The 21,284-nt window shown below is 39.5% G+C and overlaps 1 protein-coding gene across 1 annotated transcript in view; it reads right to left on the bottom strand.

Moving 5' to 3' along the window:
* The window catches only part of card11 (caspase recruitment domain family, member 11), a 42,232-nt gene that overhangs the window by 19,362 nt on the left and 1,586 nt on the right, over positions 1-21,284 (bottom strand). Inside the window, exons 2-16 of the mRNA XM_016678360.1 lie at positions 10,178-10,381; positions 9,471-9,608; positions 7,285-7,461; positions 6,618-6,766; positions 5,021-5,200; positions 4,567-4,713; positions 3,267-3,392; positions 2,964-3,158; positions 2,013-2,153; positions 1,654-1,723; positions 1,403-1,566; positions 811-917; positions 642-682; positions 363-474; positions 56-257 (exon numbers count right to left, since the gene is read on the bottom strand). Coding sequence (XP_016533846.1) covers positions 56-257; positions 363-474; positions 642-682; positions 811-917; positions 1,403-1,566; positions 1,654-1,723; positions 2,013-2,153; positions 2,964-3,158; positions 3,267-3,392; positions 4,567-4,713; positions 5,021-5,200; positions 6,618-6,766; positions 7,285-7,461; positions 9,471-9,608; positions 10,178-10,370 — 2,142 coding nt within the window. The 5' untranslated portion in view covers positions 10,371-10,381. The remainder of the gene's footprint in view (positions 1-55; positions 258-362; positions 475-641; positions 683-810; positions 918-1,402; positions 1,567-1,653; positions 1,724-2,012; positions 2,154-2,963; positions 3,159-3,266; positions 3,393-4,566; positions 4,714-5,020; positions 5,201-6,617; positions 6,767-7,284; positions 7,462-9,470; positions 9,609-10,177; positions 10,382-21,284) is intronic.

Genomic DNA, 21,284 nt, shown 5'->3' with positions numbered 1-21,284 from the left:
ATTTTCACCTCATATTTGACTCATTTAACTTTCAGAATGGAAATTAACTTCTTACCAGCAAGAGGTGGTGGCCTTCTCGCAGCCCTGCTCTCTCGGCGTTGGACCCAGCCTGAACCGACGAGATGAAAATCCCGCTCTCGTTGCCACCGACCAGCATGACGTCCTTCAAGAGGTTGTCGCCTTGCAGCGCCACCTCCTGCACCGGCTTGATGGTGGAGCTGATTCTGGAGAAGGAGGACAGAGACGGGCGAAACGGCCTGTGCGTCCACCGACACAGAAAAGAGGGGGTTGTCAGTGGGAGAATGTGGGGCATTTTTTTTATTTATTTTTTTAATTACGGTCGATGGAAAGTTGCAGAATACCTCTCCAAAGAGAACTTCCTGAAGATATTGTTGACCTGCTCCAGATCGTACGTGTCCATTCCCTCTGATTGATGGGAGGACGACGACGAGATCACAGAGTTAGGGCCATCTTCTGAGGCAAAGCAACGAAAATCAACACACACACACACACACACACACACACACACACAGAGAGAGAGAGATCAATCAAGATATTAACTTTGAAAAGATGTTTTTTAGAGCACTAACATCAAATTTATCATCTGTGTTATTTCTGAACGTTACATAAAAGCACATTACCACACTCCATTTCCATGTTGTCACTATCGAAGTCAGAGAGACTACAAAGAAAACAGAAAACACTGTATTTTGTTTGCTCTCGCTTCAGGAAATGAGAAATAAATCAAATCAAATTCAATGAAAACTGGTGGGATCATAACGACCTGCAGTAAAAATAAGCGAGCTGTACCTGCGGAGCGGGAAGTCGTTTTCTTTCTCCCTCTCTCGTCTGTACAGCGATGCCTTCTCGGGAGGCTCTGGGACGATGGACATGATGCTGTCGTTACGGTAACGGAGCTGAAGTTTCAACAGGAAGAAAAACACTGAATCAGTTCAGACGACATCAGGTCAATCTCATTCATTTCAGTTAATAACAGCAGAATTCATTTCAATTAAAATGTAAAAAATAAATAAATTATTAAATTGAATAAGGGTTACTAATAAATTACATCATGAAAGTGAAATAAAAATGAAAAAAAAAATTCATAAGTTAAATTAAATATTTAATTGATTTCTAACAAAGTTAAATTGAATTTAAAATTTTTATTGAATCACTTACTTTTAAACAAAAGCAATTGATTTACATTTAATTTAATTAATTTGATGAATTCAAAAATAATCCAATTTGATTTTAATCAATTAAAGTTAAGCTTCATTTAATCTGAAATAATTTTATTTCATAATAATTTCATTTATAATAATATCTATTAAATAATTTCAAAAAATTGCATTTTAATTAAATTCTAATTTAGTTTATGCATGCTAAGTTGCCCCCTCTTTACCATATTTTGCCTGCACTGCTCCACACAGGGGTACATGTTCGGTAGGGATGACGGAGCCGAGGGCAGTGGGAACGTTGGGGAAACTGGGAAACTGGGAGACGGAGGGAGAGAGTTGTTGTTGCCGTTGACGTTTGGCGTCTGGATCTCTAGGAAATCTCCGTTGACTGAAAAGTAGAGATAGATAGAGAGTTAAAGCAAACCAATCGACTGGCAAATATGCATTACAAGCTGAATCACGACGCCCTGCGTACCGGTACGATGGCTGGCATCTGAGGTGATCGGATTGTCTCTGAGCCCCGAAACCGGAGACTTACATCGGAGCTAAAGACAAAACGATGAAACAATTAATCTTGCTGCTCCTTTTTAACCAACTATGATATCTGCTATGTTTATTAAACAAATGAAAGCAATTAAAAGTTGAGGGATTTTAACACAGTTCAAGTTCAACCAATTACTTCCAGGTGGAAAAATGGTTTAGATTTCAAACAACTTCAAAACTTAACTTGTGTTGCATGTTTTGTTTTGTTTTGTTCCCACTGAACACGATTATTTCTCTTTTCAAAAAAGAAGCGAGTTGCTTTAAATATAACAGACATAAAGGACGGCTTACCCCCGCTTTAAGGTTCGGCCTGCGTTTGAGTCGTGGCTCGTCCGACGGACACTTCTCCTCGTGCGACTCATCGCTGGACCAGCATTGTTTATCCTCGGCCGCGTGAGAGATGATGGGCAACGGCATGTCCCTCGGCAAACTCTGCCAAAATAAAATACGTTTAACTTATGGTTTTAAATCACTTTCCAGCCTCCACATTTTGCTTAAGTTCATACAAAAGTTGGTCCTAGCGCTGCAGCAAAGCTAGCTGCAACAGGAAGTTAGAAAAGCAGCTCCTTTAAAAACAAAGTGAAGTTTTTATCTTGGTTAGGGTTTTGTGGTAAGAGGAAACATTAAGTAGGGAACAATTATTTGGCAATATTTTATACACTGTTAGTGTTTGGGCTAGCCTATCACTAACATAAATAATTACTACTGCCCCCAATGGTGAATACGGGCAAAAACCTTTAACATTTATATCCATTATTGTTGTCACACTGAAAATCCATCTTTAATTTTGACTACATTAATATCCAATGTTAGGAAACAGTAAATATCGATACATCTTACAATTCTACAATCAGGTTGCTTTAGTTTTTCAAACTGCTTCTTGACTGTTTTAAATTCCTGGTTATTGAGCAAAAAAGAAAAAAAATATTTCCAAACATCACAACTTCTCCACTGAAAGATGTACAAAAACAATAGTTTGGATTTTACTACATTTGTCTGTGTCAGATTGTGCAACTGCAATAAAATACTGGAGGCTTTTTACTTATCTTTACTAATAAAACATATGTCCAGAATATTAAGATTTCTTATTATTCAATCTATGCAGAAGGCAAATCAGTTAAATAGAGATAAATGACAACATTAAGTGTGTTTCCATATATACTGTGGAACACACTTATGATTGGCAGGACAGTAGATCATCAGAGGGAAACTGATGACTGTGGGGATGTGATCGTGTCTGACCTGGTCCAGGGGAATGTCCTTTGACATCCGTCGCAGGCGACTCTCTAGCGCCACCAGCTTGGCTTCCTTGCGGACGAGCTCGATGTGGAGCTCGTCGCTCTTCTCCTCCAGCTCTCTGATCTGCTTACGGTATTTGTCTTTGTCGACGAGGCTCTGAGAGAAGTGATGCTGGGCCTCGTCTCTGGCCCGAAACGCCTGCAGAAGCCAACACAGCAAAGTAAGAAAGAAAAAGTGTTGTTTTCATGCAAGGTGACCGACACGTTGAGTGTGTAGGAAGTGTAGAGTGTGTTTGACGCCGGTCACCTGGTCCCTCTCCTTCTCCACCTCATCCAGCTGAGCGGAGATGGTGTCTATGCGGTTGCGGTACATCTCGCAGTCCTTCTGCAGGGTGGAGCACTTCAGCTCCAGCTCCTCCTTCTCCTCCAAGTACTGCAAACGAAACAGACGGCACAGGCACCGTTATTTAAAGGTGTGGTAACACACGTTATTTACACCAACACACAATTACTAAATGATGCTGCTGCTGCACACTGACGGCACACTCTTCCCTCATTCATAAAAATCATTCAGTCTGAAGGACAGCTTTGTTTACAAACACTTCATATTTCATTTTATTTGTTTGTTTCTTTTTTGATATTTTGGATATTTAAAATCCAGTCCCAGTGTTAAATGTTCATTAGGATTTAAAGTTTATTAATCTTTGAGAATGTGTTGTTGCATTATTATGCCTTTACCATTATATTGCTTGAAAATTGTCTCAAAGCAATAATATTATCGTTTATCACGATAACTTGTGGGAAAATTTATCGTCCAGTAAAATTTGTTAGCGTGACAACAAATTTTTCACACTGAAAACCGCCCACAGCCAGCAAAGTGAGGCTGGTGGCATCAACTAACTCACTCCCTTTCTGGTTGCCTAGCAACAACCTGTTGAGTGACTTGCACAGCAGCAGTTTCTGGTTCATAACTGCCTGAAAATAAAAAAAATTTAAAAAAAAACATTGTGGAGAGAAAACTGTGGATTAAACAGGGAAGGTGATGTCACCAGTTTGGCGGTATTTCAAATATTTAAAACAAAAAACTAATCGATAATTATTGATATCGACTGATTTGAAACACTTATATCATGATACTTTTTTTTAGCCATGTCGTCCAGACATAAAAACCCGCTCAGTCATGATTTGTAAAGTTTTATGGTAAGATCTGTTTGAAAGTTAGTTTGGAGTTAGCCACAAGCTAACAGGTTATCTGTTTTGGCTAGCTACCAAAACAAGACAGCCTCAAAAAAATCTTATTAGTCTCAACAACAATAATACAATAATCATCATTCTTCTGCAACATGTTGTCTCATTTTTTAAATGATTTTATTGAGGACATAATCTATAAGTACCGTTCAATAAATGTTAAAATTGTTTAATTGTATGCAGAAAAACGCACTGCATTAAAAAGCGGTGCACAGTAAAGTGAAAGCCAGACGCAGAAGGAGGAAGACGAAGAGAGAAAAGCCGGATTATACTTTCAAATCAGTAACCACTGAAACCCACATGACCGTCTTACAATGTTAACAATGGGGGTGGTGTGGTGTGTCGTGCCGAGCTGTGACCTTATCTCGTAGTTCCTCCGCCTGTCGAACTTCTTCATGGAGGTTGTAGAGGCGGTTGACCAGATCCTGTCTGTCCTCCAGGGCTTCCTGTCTGTCATGCTCCAAAATGTCGAGGATGGCCTTGTCTGACGCAGGCAAGGGGCCAGGCTGAGAGAAAAAACACACACACACACACACACACACACAACAAAGTTGATTTTCTTTTTTTTTAACAAGGCTTAACTTTTCTTTTTTTTTCTTGAGATGTCTGATGAGCAGCAGGATATAAAGTCATTAAAAGCTCAATTATTTCCCCACATACCCTGCATGGCTTCATTCACGTTCAGCTCCAATCAGCTTCAACTGAGCAACAAGCCGCAGGTGGCGACTGCAGTCAAATATTAAACGTGACGTCTGTGTGCGGGCTGATTCTGTGGATCCTAAACGACTCTCGGAGGAGATAAACGCTCCCTACCTGTATGATGGACTGAAGCTCCTGCAGCTTGATCTTGAGCATTTCGTTTTCCCTCTCCAGCTCAAAGATCTGCTCTCTCTTGGGTCGGCTCTCGATGTCGTTCTTCAGCTTGAGACTCTGCCTCCTCTCCATCTTGCACTCCTCCTCCACTTTGTTCAGCGTGTGCTTCAGCTGGTCGATCTGTAAGGCCCAGAGAATCCGACATTTCCTCAAAACGCGCTCACCGACAAACAGAGATCCAAACGCAGTGCAACACATTACAGCCATAAATCTCAGACTGACGTCAAGTAATGCCTAATAATGAAGTGGAAGAAAAATGAAGACAAAATCATTGTTTTTAGTTTCCCAGTTTTTTTCTTTTTTTGTTGTTACTAAAAAACTCAAAAGATTTGTAGATTTTATGATTTTTATTCAACAATTCTTTTTTTTAGGGCTGAAGCGATTAATCATAATAATTGTGATTAATCGTTTATTGAAATAATCATCAGCAAGTTTAGTAATGGGTTAACCATTATTATGCAGACGTATAGCATTTGCTGGAAGATTATTAACTGAGCCAAAATTGTACAAAAAAAATTTACATTTTGCATTTATGACAGAAAAAAAAACTTCTTTGACTGTGTGTGTTCTACCCTGAAATACTAAAGTGGCCATTTTTGCTTCACCTGGTTCAAACTGTGTAAAAAATAAAAAACTCCTATTGGTCTACTTTTGCTTTTCAAATATTAACTAAAAAATAATCATCAGATTCGGGCTAATATACTGTATTTTCTGCTGTTGACTTGGCAACAGAACAACCTTCCACAGTGTGGAGCTCCCTACGCTGCACTGATGTTAAGTCAACCAGAAAGAGCCTTTCACATGTTGATGTTAGAAGGTTTTTTTTAATCCTTTGCTGTGAATGATGGAGCGTTCACTAAAGGAATGCTCTTATTGCATTTTAGGTGGTAAAATGTTTATCTTGCTCTTTAAAAAAGGAACTGAATCATTTGCTTATTTGCATTTTGTTACGCATTTCATTGTATTGTATAAAACAAGCTTATGTAGTTAAGTAATAAATCTGCAGCATGTGTCAATATTTTATCCAATAAACTGACTAACTGTGAAAATAATCACTAGATTGCGTTAAGGCCTCTCTTCTTGCTAATCTTTCACAAAGGGCGGATTTGATGACTGACAGTCGTCCTGTCAGCTGTGAATCTCTGCAGCTCCCCCAGGGTTTCCATGACGACATTTCTATAATTAAACCTCGTTTCCAGCCTGTCTGGTTTAGGGGACTGGCCAGGTCTTAGTAGTTTCCAGAACAGCTGTATTGATGCTAAGATTAAATTGCACACACATAGACTCTTTTTACGAATCAGGTGATTTCTAATCTCCACTGCACCAGATTTCATTTAGGGTCACCAGAGAAAAAGGGGGATTTACACAAATTTAAAAATTAACCCTAAAGGATTTGGGAAAACCACGCATCCTTTTCCATTCACCTCATTGTTATGCACTACAATTATTGAATAATTAAACAATATTTGTGGCTGTAATGTGCAAAAAGCTGAAGCAGTGCTTTTTTATTTGTGCGAATGCTTTCAGGTGGGGGAACCTCCAGCTGCAGGTCTCGGCTCCTCATCACGGCCATGTTCTTCTCCTCGCTCAGCGTGGCGTACCTCATGGCCAGCTTGTAGTTTTCATCCTTTACCCTCAGCAGCTCGTCGCTGAAGGAGTTCCTCTCCTCTCTCAGTTTGTTATACCCTGGCAAACACAGAAGAAAACTAATTACCATACATGAACAAACGGATTTGCATAAATTAGTTGTTCTTATTAAAGAAGTGTGTGGTTTCATTTATTTATTTTTTTTTCCGTTACAGTCGAGCAGTGAAACCTTAGCATAATTTCCTCCAAACTAATTTAGGCTTTCGGCATGTAAATTGTTGGAAAAGTTTGCTTAGCTTAAGCTACAGTGGACTGTTTTGAACCCGGCTAGAAGCTTTCTCGCTGTATTTTTAGATCTTGCTTGAAGGTGCCTCAGTGTGCCAGCTGCAGAGGTTAACTGCACAGGATATGATAACAAAGACCACAGTGTCCTACTTTCAGAAGCAGCCCTTTGGTAGGCTAAGTGATTAAAAATCCTTGTTAAGCTAAACTGTGGCGCACCGAGAGAGGTAAACCAAACGCCGGCGGTGGGGTTAGCATTTTCCAGCGCATAAGCCCAGCCGTTTGTGTGAAGGTGTGGGGCTCGTCGGTGGAGGTGAAATGTGATCTATCTTTACTCTGCTGGAAGGCTTGAAGCTCCTGATTAGCCAAGCGCAGCTTCTTGTACTCGTCCTCCAACGTGCGGGTCTTCCTGCTGAGCTCCGTGTTCTGCAGGGTCTTGACCTTGGTGTTCTTCTGCAGTTTCATCACTTCATTCATGAGGAACTGCGTCAAACCCTCCTGGCCCTCCTCGACTAAAGAGGGGCGGCGTAGAAAAAGATAAAGAGGAGAAGTTATTGTGCAATACAATATAGCAGCTTTAAATATGTATATGCAGACACATCTCAGATTCTAACCACAGACAGTAAAGCAAAACCAGGAAGGCGGGGCTGGCTTTGCCTCAACGGAGTGTAAAGCTCTATAGTTGCACGGCTGGTTTTGTTCATATGCATATACTGCCCCAATTGTTTACCACAAACTTTAACATTGCTCATTAGAAAACAGTGTGCAAGACCAAAAAACAAAGTAGAGCACAAAGTGGTAGATGGATAATCAAGCAGGTTTTGTTGTTGTTGTTTTTTTTTTATTTAACTGCATCTGTTTTTTTTAGAATGGTTGCTTTGCATCAAGAAGATCCTGGGTTCAAATCCCAATCTTGGGTCAGTTTGCATTTTCTCCCCAGTACACGCACTGATTCTCTCTAGGTACCTCCGGCTTCCTCCCACAGTTCAACAACATGACTGTATCTCTAATTAAAAAAAAAAAATCTAATTATTAATCTGATGAGTTATTTTCCTGTCCCACAGAACGATTAATTATAGTACATTTGAAGAAAAAAAAAGGAAAAGAAAAAGCAGAGGAGTTCATCCGTTTCTTGGTACTGCAGCTTGTTTCTATCAGATAAGAAAATGTCAGACAACCTCTACAAGAAAAATCACCCACAAGCGACTGCATGATTAGGCGCCTTAATCAATCGTTATTCAAATATAATCTTTCGGGTGATGCTCGAAGAGACATGTGGCGAATTTCTACAAATCAGAGCTCAAGCCGTTTTTCTAGAATAGTACATTTATCTTTGTTTACTTATGAGTCAATCAATTCAAATTCTATGATCTTTATTTTTGATTTTTATTTCACGTCTATGTTTTTGATCATTGGATCGCCACCTTGAATCTCAACTTTGTAAAAGTAAACAATCCAAAGACTTCAGTTTTTCTCGCAAAGTGATTGAATCCAGTTTGTTCCAGTAACTCCAGCAACATCAGTGAAGGCTGAGAGAAACTGGTAACAATGTCGGCCGTGGGGATGGTTTTACTGATGTCCAGACGCAGCGTTGTCTCTTCCTCAGCTCGGGTGTTTATTGGCTGCAGGCCGCGTTTGGGCTGATGCGACTTTATCAGCATAACGGGAAGATGTTTAGGCGAAATCTCCCTACATCGCCGTAACTTACTTTACTAACCCAAACCCTAAAAGTAATGATTTCCCACTCCAAACTAGATGGCTAGCAGAAAGGAGTAATCTGTCTCTTTGTGACCTTAAGTCTGTTATTCTGTTGCAAAGTGCATTATTGTAGCGGTCACATTGTTCATGAGCTGAAACCACAACTTTGTCTCGACTTGCTTTGCTCATCTAGAAACTGAATTTAGAGAGCATTCGTTTTTACACAATAGCTGAGTCGGTCTGTTCCCCAAAACGCAAACTTTTAAGGAATTAAGGTTTGGACTTTGAAGGGGGCAGGCGAACACATGAATGAGGTTTGATCTTAACCATCAAATCACAGCTCTGAGGATTAGTATTTACGTAGTGTTACTGCTGGAAGGCATATCGTCTTCAGAAGTGCGTACACCAATCAGGATTTTCACACATTTCCCAACAGCATGCTGTTTTGCAAGGAAGTTAAAAAGATTTTTAAACATTTGGTGTTATATGAACAGAGTAGCTTTCTCTGCTCTGTCTCCTCCAGGACTTGCAATAAGCTTTCAACAAAACCATTAATGTCTTTACGGCCAAGTAAAGGTTACTGGAAATAAATTATAATTTTCCTTACACTTCCATGTTGGTAAATCAAATAAATCAGCCATCAGTCAAACCTCTCTCACAGGAAAGCAGAAGAGGACAGTGTTTGATTTTTAGGCCTTTGCTGAAGCAGGTAAGATCAGGGAATAACATCGGCTTCACATGTAAGTATCGGCCAATCACAGATCTGATGAAATTGGCACCGATAAATCGGTGAACCCTAAGTCTGAAAATGTCCGGGACTCACCGACGATGGTGGAGAATCGTCTCGTTGGGTCTTTCCCTGTGACCGACTTGTACAGTTCAGGGTAGTAAAACTCCAGACTCTCCAGAAACGCCCCATATCCCCGCTCTCCTTTGGTGCGAAGGATGTCCAGCAGGCGACCTAAAGGAAAGTTAAAGAAAGATTTTTTTGTTTTGTTTTGTTTTTTAAGTTCAGCGGATGCAAACACAATGCTCCTGCTCTCTGTTATAAAACAAAAATCAAACAACTGCCTTTAATCTTCATCTACAATCACAGAGTAACGGGGTAATTTTTGTCATTTTTAAATCTACTGCCTGAAGGCAGACCTGATGAGACCTTCATGGCTTTTTTGTGGCCTGTGGAAGATCATAAAAGTTCACTGAAATAACAAAATTTTATAGAGAAACAAAAAACTCAGAGCTTCTGCTTTGCAGCAGACGTCCGATAATAACTTTATGTCTGAAAGCGTATTCATTGTGAGACAGGAAGAAATGTGTAAAAACCTCATGGCTCATTATCTAAGTCACAGGCAGTCACAATTTTCACTAGATTTTTATTCAAAAGCTAGCATTTGGATAAAAAAGTAGACCCTCAAAGGCTTTTATTTCTAAAGTTCAGAGCCAGCAAATGAACATAATTCCACATCCAATCGTAACGTTTCACCATATGGAACTTTTTCCCTTACAAATCATGACATCTCTTTTACTCACTCGTGCGGTTTGCTTTGGCCTGGAGCAGCAGGGAGTTGAGGATCTCGTCCTCGTCCTGCTCGTCCAGCACTTTGCACTGTCGGAGGTACGGGGTGAGCTTCGCTGGAGTGATGTTGCGACACAGCTCGTAGCGCTTGCACTCCACCTTCTCCCACAACGCATCGTTGTCCTCCAGCGTCCCGTTCTCGTCCATCTCTCACGGCCCTGACAAACGGCAAAAACGGACAGGAACAGTTCACTTCGCTGCTTGGCCTGTGACTGTGAGCAGTGGCGGTTCTTGGAAGAATGCTGCCCGAGGCACCCATTGAGACTTACGTCAGAAATCAACATGAGTAAAAAGTTTCACAAACCGCAAATTGTGCTTTAAACAGTCTTTCATGAAAGGGCTTTAATTTAGGTAAAACGTACTAAGAAGTGTGTGAGAAATAGAGCCACCCTCCACACCGAGTAAAAAAATGAATAAAAATCAGCACTAACTATGAGAATGTCGGTTTTTAAAAAGCGAATCATTTGGATTATGTATGCAAATATTCTCCAACGGATGTAATAAGCAAATATTTTCACAAAACAGATTATGTCTGTCATTTTCCTTCATGTTCACATATACTTTCCCATGATGTAATCACTATTATTTGGTTGTAGAGGTGGTGGTAAAGGAAAACTGAAGCGAGTTTTTAAGATACAGTTTAGATTTTGATCACAGCGCTCCGTCTCATCTACAGCAGCTGCAGGAATCTAATGGGGGCTGTTTCCAATCTACTGACTCAAACCACCTCCTTAATGGACTTCACAATATGCTTATAAATCTAGAGAGACTCAAATCGAATGAAATAAATTGTCCTTGCCACTTTTATCCTTTTTCATCTGACACCACCAGTTAAATCTGATAACCTCCTGCCGAAAACAATTCGATCTGTGTCTCAGCGAAGAACAAGCAGGTCTGTGCTTGGATTAGGTAAGAATATATGAGGAAACCTGCGTAGACGCCACATGCTTAAATACATGGAACACCTTTAAGCAAAGATATCCCACATCAAATAACAGTGGGAAATGTTGGTGACTTTGTAAATCATGCATTTTTCCTTGAAATTGTAAGTTATTATTTAAAATCGGCTGAAACTTCAAATCACCTGAACATACAAATTACTTATCAGTCCATTGCTCCAGTTGTAAATGGCATAATAGAGAAGCACTGCTGCTGAGGGCAGTGTCGAAAGAACTGGAGCTTCTTAAAGGGACAGAGTCCCAATTTCAGTGTGTTAAATTCCGAAGTCAAATTTTTTTTTTTGGTAAATATTTGATAAATACAGCATTTTTAGGACAAATGAAGGTAACAAGTTATTTTTCCAGTTACTGAAGTAAAATAAATCTGTGGAATGAAATTTTATTTTTAACAGTAACAGCTTAAAGAATAGAGTACATTTTTCTCTATTATTCGTGTTTGTGTGAGAATGACAAACGGAAATCGGGGAAACGGGGTGGAGTCAGCCAATTCCGATTTTTATTTATTTTTATTTTTTTTATGTAATGCGACCTGTATCCGATTTTTTTCATGACAGTCTGAACAACACAGGTCGGCTTTTTTTCGAATGCGACCCAGATATCCGATACGTATCCGATTCAAATGTGACCTGAATCTCAACGGCCAGGTCGCGTTCATCCGACGTTAACGTCACCGATACGCAACAAATGTCCATATTCTGCGTCCTGATATTCGCCAGCGGGGAAAAAGAGAGAGAGAGAAAAAAAACAACCATGGCGGACGATAGTGAGGATTAAGTTGTTAATATGCTGCTCCGGTCGGATATCAACTTCAAATGTGTAAGCTATGCTCCACCGTTAGCATCCATGTTTACTTCCGCAAACACCGAGTACTTCTTCTTCTTTATGGCGGTTGGCAGAATAATTTGTACGTGTGACGTTATTACGCCCTCTACTGGGCATGCGGGACACTTTCAGGTCGTTTGCCCGTTCAGACTGGAGAACAAATACAGGTCGTATTTATTTGGAAGTGTGAACGACAACCGCTAAAAAAAAAAAATGATTTCACAAAAAAATCGGAATTTGGTCACTTCAGGCTGCACTGTGAATGCATTATGACCTAGAAGCCCCAATAATTTTAATTAATGGACATTAATGAATGTTTCAGGTGCTGCTACCCCACTGAAGGAACCTGTAGAAAGTCACTAATTTATATGTTCTCTAAACAAGACAAACCATATTTTGTTTCTTTACATATTTTCAATATATTGGAAGTTATAAGAAATTGCTTCTTCTCTACACCTAAATATCAAAAATGTCAGAATACAGAACGCAACAATGTCTCTGAGGCTATGACTTTAAGAGATTCATGTTACCCAGGAAGCTGCTACTTCTGCTAAATTCAGAAAGAGATGAGGAGGCGGCAACAGATGTCTGATAAGATCTTATTTTAAGCGAACTTCATCAAAGACCAGCCTAAATTTATACTCTCTTTAGCGTGGCGTTCCACAGGGTTGTGGCTTTGAACCAATTCCATTCTTTCTTTTAATTCTTTCTGAAGAAAACGTGACAGATAAGACCCAACTCCATTCATCGATGAACTCTGTGCTGGCTCGCAAACTTCAAAACTTCCATTTGTAACATTGTTCTACGATTTAACCAGGACAAAAATGATACATTTTGTTCTAGGATCCTTTGAGATTAAGTTCTGATTTTATTCTTATTCTGGATGACATAACATCCAGAATAAGATGTTCTGGATGTTCTCCAGTGTTGCAGCAAGTCACCTTGAACTCATCTTTTAAATCTCACATTTAGTAAGTTTGAGTAAAGTTTTTCTAAAATTAGAATTTAAAAAAAAAAACTCTATTTTAGACACAAGGTTGAAAAATAGTGAATGACCAGTCAACTATTTTGACTGGTCATTCACCATTCAAAATAGTTCTGAAAGAGATCGTGCTGTTCCAATTATAACTTCTCTAAATTGGCTTCCTGTGAAATGTAGAACTGATTCTAAGTTTTTTCTTATTGCGTATAGAACCAATATTGGCTCTTCTAGTGCTTTACAAGCCCATAAGGTTTAATGTTTGCTGCCGTATTTTGCTGGAACAAAAATAAAAACAGAGCCTTTAACTTTCCTTCTTCCTGTCAGGTAGAGAAAATGTCTGGATCTGGAGGGATGAGATAAACAACTTGTCTCACAGACTGTTAATGTCTATCTATGAACGTACAGGAGTTGTGGTCGATTCCGCAATGATGCTATGTTGTGTTTGCAACTTTGGGTGGCCAGTTTCTCCAAAATCTCTCAGCATATTGATATATTTGTTCGTTGTGGTGTACCCCGTTCAGTGGAAGTTGTACGCGCTCTTCCGGCACAATTGATACAAAGGTTTCATACCTCAATGTTTGACCATACTTAATTTGCAGCTCAACATCTCGCCAACTACTACGGTCTGATCCAAAATCCTGGTTGAGATGTTGTTATTGGTATATCAATGGGCCGATCAATGAATGAATGAAGTGTGGCATCAATCAAATCGCTTGTGCAGAATCAACGTGGCCTGTACCACAACTGAGATGGTTAAGAAAATGTGGAGGAACAGCGCAGGATCTGCAAATGGAGATGAATCTGGCTGGGAATGAACTAGTGGAAGAGACCTGCAGACCAAATATACAAGGTGAGAAATAGGGTGAGGTCATTAGAGTAAGATTAGTTGTAGTCAAGAGCCCGTGCCCCCAGGACGAGTCAAGACCGAAGTGTACCAACTTAAGAGCAAGACTATGAAGGGGGTTAGAACAGGACCAAACCAGTAATGTAGTTGTTGCTGCAACTTTTTCAGTAAAGTGTTCTCGCATGACATTTAGGTGAAGCCAAGCTTGTATATAAGCTGAATCGGACATGGAAGACTTAACTTCCTTTCTTCATGATGTACGAATTAAAAAAAAAAAAAAAAAAAAAACATTGGCATATTTACTCTGCTCCTGCTTCACTTATCATCTCATCACCAGGACGTAGCAACAAGGATGGTAGATGAAAGCCAGAAAGTGAAGTCATTTTTAGTCCAATTTGAATGCAGTCTGCAGTTTCACATTAATTTGCTCTATAAAAAGTATGTTGCAGCTGTGGTCTTGACTATTCTTAGAACAAAAAATAAATAAATAAATAAATAACGAGTTCAGCATGTCCAAAGCCGAGTCAAGGTTGAGTAAAAATGCAAACAGGACCAAAACAAACCAAAACCAAGGCTGATCTGGAGCAGTACAACACTAAGATTGGGGGACTAACAAGGCAGACAGCAAAACCCATGCAACATAATAAAACGGAAGCAAAGTAAGACAAATGTGAAGGAGAGCATCACAAATGAGCAAATCTAACCAAACAAGAAGACATAAATAAATCACAACATCAAGATGCAGAATCAAAGAATAAAGGTCAAACCAAAACCCACAGACCAGGTCCATCATATATTTTTAACACCTAAAGCTAAACAATGATAGGTGACAGTAAAGTTGAAACCTGACATTTGGGTGTGGAAGGACTCAAACTCTGGCTGCTGATGTGATACTCTGCAGATATAACCACCAGGCAACACATGTGTTTCTGACTAATTTGGAAAGTGTATGCAACAGCTTGACACTAAGCAAAACAAAGATAAAGTGAGAATTTTGTTTCCATTTTTGCGCTGTCAAATTGTCACCTCCAAATTTCCATTGTAACGGTTTTCTATTTGTAGAGTTCAACTTAATTGTTGAGACTGTGGTTGATGCCAGACGAGGCAGCCCGAGGCAGGATATCACACGGGCTGAGTTGCTGCCAAAAGCAATCCGCAAACAAGCCGACACCGTTGAGTAAAATCTGTTTCGGCTTCACTTTTACACCAGACATCAATCATGTCACAGTGAAAACAGACAAAAAGGAAGCGAGTCCATGGTGCAACACATTAAGAGTATGGAGAAGAAAAAACTGAATCTGTGGGACTTTACCAGGTTTTAAAATCATTTAATCTAACCTCAAGTGGAGAAAAATGTGTGACACATGCCGGACCAATAAATATTAATTCAACACAGCGTGGAGGACAAGAACGACAGTCCATCAATGTAGTAAAGGAAGTCTTGCCAAGACTTCTGGCAGTTCATCAATGCTGCAATTCATTTATCCACAACTCAAACATCTGATAGCTTTTCGATTTGGTCGAGGTATTTCAGACATTTGGTTGCAGATATGCTGCCGTCTCTGTACCGGAGGTTATCGTCCAGGTTCTTCCAACCTTTTTACTCTGGAACCGGAACGGATTGCCTCACATTTGAATCTGGAATACGTTTCTACACAGAGGAGTTTATGGTCAACTCAGTAACTGCAAGACGCCTATCTTTACCACTTTATCACCACCATGCTTGTAAACTGGTATCAGTCTCTGATACCAATCAGTCTCTGATACAACGAGCCGACAGGTAAAGGGGATTCAATGCCTTAAAATATCAGGTCATCCTGGATTAAACTTAGTTTAATGCCACGTTTTATTAATTAGCTCTCATCTAATCCAAAAGACATTGCATTAACCAAGATGCAATCTTGTTCTGCCATATTCTCTTGTGTGATCTGACGCAGGGGAGAAACGTGTCGGATGTCTACTCCTGGCTACCCAGGAGTAGCGACCTTAAATGTTTCCACTCGATTAGTTTCCCACAGAGAGATTGGGATTGTTTGGAAATGGCTTTACAACTCTTCCTGAATTATTTGACAGCTTTTCCCAGTTCACTGCAGATTGCGTTCCTGTTTGGCGTTGTGTTAACACACCTGCATGCTCCAGACCTGCAATCTGCTGATGCCTTCTCTGCTTTACACATGCCGACACTTGCCAATTTTCCATTTCAGATAGTTGAACAACGACAAAGTGACATCTGTTTTTCCACAACTAAGGTTGAATTTAAATGATGTAGAACTGTTGAAGACCAGATAGTTTATTTTTATTAGGTCCTGATATGTAAAACCCAAGGCACAGAAACATGAAGAATCGTGACGCGTAGCTACGCAAACTCAACCTGACACATTTCACCATAAAACATTGTTTTCATGCAGTTTCTTATCCTGCATGCTTGTCATTTTTGTACTCCCCTGTTGTCTCCTCACTCCCCCTTGCGTTCCATTGCCCCCACCCTCTTTCAAACATTAACACACACATCAACACCAACACACCGTGCCTGCATCGCAAAGCATTTGCATACCTTCAGGTTTGTAGGTGTCACTCCACAATCCTGCTTTGTGACCTGTAGCCAACAGTTACGCAAATCAAGACTGCCCGATGTCCCAGCACAGGTAAACACACACAATCACACACTCTTCATGGCCTGTGAATGAGCTCCGGCTTGCGCTTTCGTGCCGCATTTGAATGGCACATCCTGGTTTAAACTGGGGTTATGCAACAAACGCCGGAGCAGCGACTAATTGACCCCACGACCCCAGCTCCGCATTGGAAGCCATTGTTTGTAGTTTGCAGCCTTGCATGCGTTGTTGCCTCAAGTCGATGCAGACAGATGACAAAACCGCAAACACTCAGACCAGCAGCACGCAGCCAGATGCAATTCCTGCACAAGCGCAAGTGCACATGAACACATCACAACACAGACCCCCCATAAGTAACCACACATGTTTCCTCTTCTCTCTTCTCCTATTTTGGACTTTGTTACCGAGAAAGCTGATCCTTGCTTCCTCCTTTTCAAACCAGATGTGTGTCGCAGCTCTCTTCCTCTATTCTTATTTAAGCCCGTTCACTCAAGCCCTTGTATGTATACGACTGTGCTTTTTTCTTTTTTTTCAGGGCAACACACACACACACAATCTAGACCTTTCATTTTTACCCATCTTTTTTTTTGATCAAAGCAACACAGACACATGCAGCAATGCAGACAAGCAACCTGCAAGATGCACTTAGCAAACTCATCGTTTCCACCCTCTTTTTCTCATAACTCGGGTTACTTCAACATCATTTTGCCTTTGAATTTCCAACTCCACCTCGGGTGAATGTTGCAAGATATTTATTTATTTATCTATTTGTGACCTGACAGTTGCAAGTGAAGACTTATGAATTTTTTTTTTTTTTTTTGCAATTTTGGGGAAGTCAGAATAAATCTTCTTTTTACTATGCAAATGAACATATGTGCAAATTTAGGGAGGTGAAAAAAAAGACAAGAGTGATTTTACATGTTTTGCGTCTTTATAATATGCATAATTACTAACTGGCTGTATATTGTTGAGTTTACACAGTTAGCCTTTAGTGAACTCCCTTTGTTAAACTGAAATGAAAGCAGGCTTCAGAGTGCTCAATTCAGATTTTGCCCATCTTTGTTATTGCGAATGTACATGAGTCAGATGCGTTACATGTGACAATATTACTCTAAATGTTGGACAAATTCAACTTTTTCTACAGGCTCCAAGTCGGAAAAACAGCAAAGTGCGCTCGTTTCACTGCGTGGTCTCAAATCAGAGCTACCACATAGGCTAAATTTGCCTTGCTCCACCGCTCTACTAATCCCAGTCACACAGATAATCAGGGAAATTATGAGGCAAAGTCATAATTTCTCAGTTCTGAACACATGAGTTTAATGAGTCTAGCCGTCTTTTATGACGGAGCAACAGCCACTCGTTAGATCCGTTCAAGTTAAAATAGGACTAGAAAACGGGAGCCCAGAACACCTGGTGAACAATGTATTGTCAATAAGGACCAATATGACCTTTAAAGAATAAAACAGCACCGTTATTTATGAAAAGATGTGCATATCATTACCTATCAGATCATTGGGTAACAAGGAATCCCAAGTTACGGTTTACAAATTGCAAACATTTAGCTTTAGATGTCGGAGGATTTGCCTTACTGTGTTCGTGCGGAGCATCGAGAAAAGCACATTTGCCCCTCCCCGACCTGTTGCTGCACACTGCTTGTCATCTGGCTTAAAAGGGGAGGAAAAAAAAGCTACTGCACATTTCTCTGGGGTAGAAACATAAAGATTTCCACTCATCTTTACTGTAAACTCAACATTGTTTTAAACTAAAGTTTGTAAGCCGTAAGGCCCGATAATCAGGTAGACATCCCTACAAACTAATCAGCTTAAGTCTAAGTAATCTAATTAATTGTGTTTTAAAGTAAAAACAATAACTAGATTATGTATTGTTATATAAATGTTTAACAGGATTAGAATTAACTAACTTTTTTCCAATTAATTCCTATTTTACACTTTTGTTTTAAATTACTGAACAAACATTATAGCATGATTTTTTTTTTCTTGTATTAATCAATTACTGTACTATGAGTATTTTATTACATACTGACATTAATTTAAATTTTTAGTAGTAGTTTGTTTTTTTTGTGTGTTTTTTTTTTTTTTACAATTTTGGTGAATTTTTGTTTACGTTTGGAATAAAAAGATTTTCACCGGAAAGTTTTTTTTTCTTCCTTACTTGGGTTGAACAATATTCTGTTCATCATGTACCAGGAGAACGGAAGATGAAAGATAAAGACGAAATTTAAACAATATTTTTGTATACAGATACAGTTTTCAAACACATGACTGGACCAAAGGTTATAATCTTCAATACTAAGATGGTCTTTTTGCTCGTCTGTCACCGTGTCAGTGTGTTTTTGTTTTTGTTCTCTAACCACATACCCAAAATGATGCCACACAAACGACATGCGAGAGCTGGAGGCTTCCTTAAAAATTTATGAAGCCGTCATTTACCGAGTGCATCAAGACAACGGGGCAACTCAAAACCTACTTCCTTTCAATGAGACAATGAAACACAAATACAGGCTGTAAGCAAACACATTCATAGTAAGAATGTAGACTTACTTTTCCTGATAAAGACAGAGCTCACTTTGACAAGAAACACTGAGGTGTTGCTGTCAAAAACGTGGGAAACAACAGAAGTGAGGATCAAAAAGTTATCAAAATAATTAGGTGGGTTTTTTTATTGTTAGTATTCTTTATGGACCTATTTGTGTCTTTAACAAAGCTGATGATTATATCAATAATATTTGAAAACTCCCCAAACTGTGTTGATAATTGCTACTTGGAAAAGTTGAAACAACTTTTCCACGGCGGGTTCAATGACAGCGTCAATGAATGCTGCTTTCAAAAAGTGATTGAACTCCATCTTTTTGTACACTTTAGCAGCACAGTTGGAGAGATAAACGTAATGGTTATAATGATTTGATGATGAGTGACTAACTTTAAGGCAAGAGGCGCTGCAGCCTGTACACAGAGTCACAGCATGAGTGTCGAATCTGATCATTTTCCACCAAGATTACTTTATCATCCCCACCATGAATACCACAAAACAATCATGATAAAATCACAGGATTTCACATATCTTGCACAGACAAGCCGTCTCTGTAAAATCAATTGAAATACGGATATTTCAATGAAATTGTAATTTCTCCGTATTACAAATGTAAACTAATGAACCTTTGTTTGGAGCACATGTTTCAAACTCAAGGCCCAGGGGCCAAATCTGGCCCGGCGTAGCTCTTTATGTGGCCCTCTAAACTTCAAATTACATCAATAGGTTTTTCCAGTTCTTCACAAATCTGCAAAATTCACACAAAATCAACATTTCTTTCTGATGTTATGGCAAATTTTCTCAAAATTGGTAAAAAAAAAAAGAAGTAGCTTAAGTGACAGCTGCCTCAACTTTATTTGATGTCAAGTTATAGTCCATAACTGATACAGTGAGTAATAAAAAGTTATACTTAACATTAGTGCAAATATTATAACAATTCTTTACTAATATTTCTAAATTGGCACCACAAAATCTGTAATTTTGATTGTAAAAAAACACTAAATCAAGGAGAAACTGCTAATTATTGATATTTTAACAGTTTAATTGGTTTTATCAATATATCCTGACATAACCGGCCCTTTAAGAACATTCATATTTTTAATAAGGCCCGAAATGAAAATGGGTTTGACAGCCCTGTTTTAGAGGAAGGTTTTGCTTACTGTGTTTACTTGCGGCATGTGTCAGGAGCTCATACTGGAAGCATATTCTTGCCTGCTTTATTGCATCACCGCACTTCAACACACTGAGGAATTAAAAAAAAAAAGCTAACTACTATAAATGACCAACTTGAATGACATCTGTAACCAAAGCTAAGCAAGTCGATTCCATAAATCCTTTCTTCACACTTTCACTGTTTTTATTGCCGCAAAGAAACTCACTCAAGCCTCACGAGTGAATAATTTACAGTGTGAACAACTGGCATCTGTTTTGTCTGCGAGCTGTCGAGCAGTTTTGTTCCCCCACTCACTTGTGCGATCAAACATCGAAATCAATCCTACTGCTGGACCTTCCTGTCAATCCCAATCCAAGCCAAACCTCCAGAGCCGCGGGCCCGGGGCTTCTGGGGGTTCGCCATCAGCGCACCGTTCTGGTGCTCTGATGCAGGCAGATATGATTGGTTCAGGTGTACAAATTGTCATAAAGGCTTCATTGTCCAGCCGCAGAGCCGAAGCCTGCAGGAACTTGATACATGTGTTCCTATTGTGTCGACAGAAAGAGCAAAAGGGGGCCAGAGGTTCGGCTCTGACAGCCATTATTTGAAAAAGCTGAAATAATTTGCATTAAAACAAACAAAAGAAAAAAAAAGAGAAAAAAAAAAAAACAGTGAACAGCAGACAGGTGCCGTGTATACCACAACACAGTTCGGGTTCGATTCTGCAAATATGCGGAAAGGTTTGAAATGATTACCAACATAATGAGCCTCTGATGGATTTTGGAGCATGCACAGACTCCTCTTGGGTTGTGCACACACATTAAAACAGAAAGTAGTGCATACTTGTGAACAACTTTCAGTAACTTGAAATAGCCTGCATTTGTACTCAACCCACCTTTTCTCTGATTCCTTCTAAATAAAAACAAGTGTAGCCAACTGCTCTCACATGACACCTACTCCCCAAAAAGTGGTTAAATTCAGCATAAATCCACCTGAGAATTGAAGCACAATGAGGTTTGTTAATAGCAATAATACTGAGATAAATACAAAGCAGTACAAAAAAGAGAATGGTTTAGGTAAAAGCAGATGTGTGTGTGTATGTGTGTGTGTGTGTGTGTGTGTGTGTGTGTGTGTGTGTG

The sequence above is a fragment of the Poecilia formosa genome, unplaced genomic scaffold (genome assembly GCF_000485575.1).
Source record: "Poecilia formosa unplaced genomic scaffold, Poecilia_formosa-5.1.2 Scaffold182, whole genome shotgun sequence".
Lineage (NCBI taxonomy): Eukaryota > Metazoa > Chordata > Actinopteri > Cyprinodontiformes > Poeciliidae > Poecilia > Poecilia formosa.
Note: the sequence above shows the minus strand (reverse complement) of the source record. Positions and strands in the feature narration are given on the sequence as shown.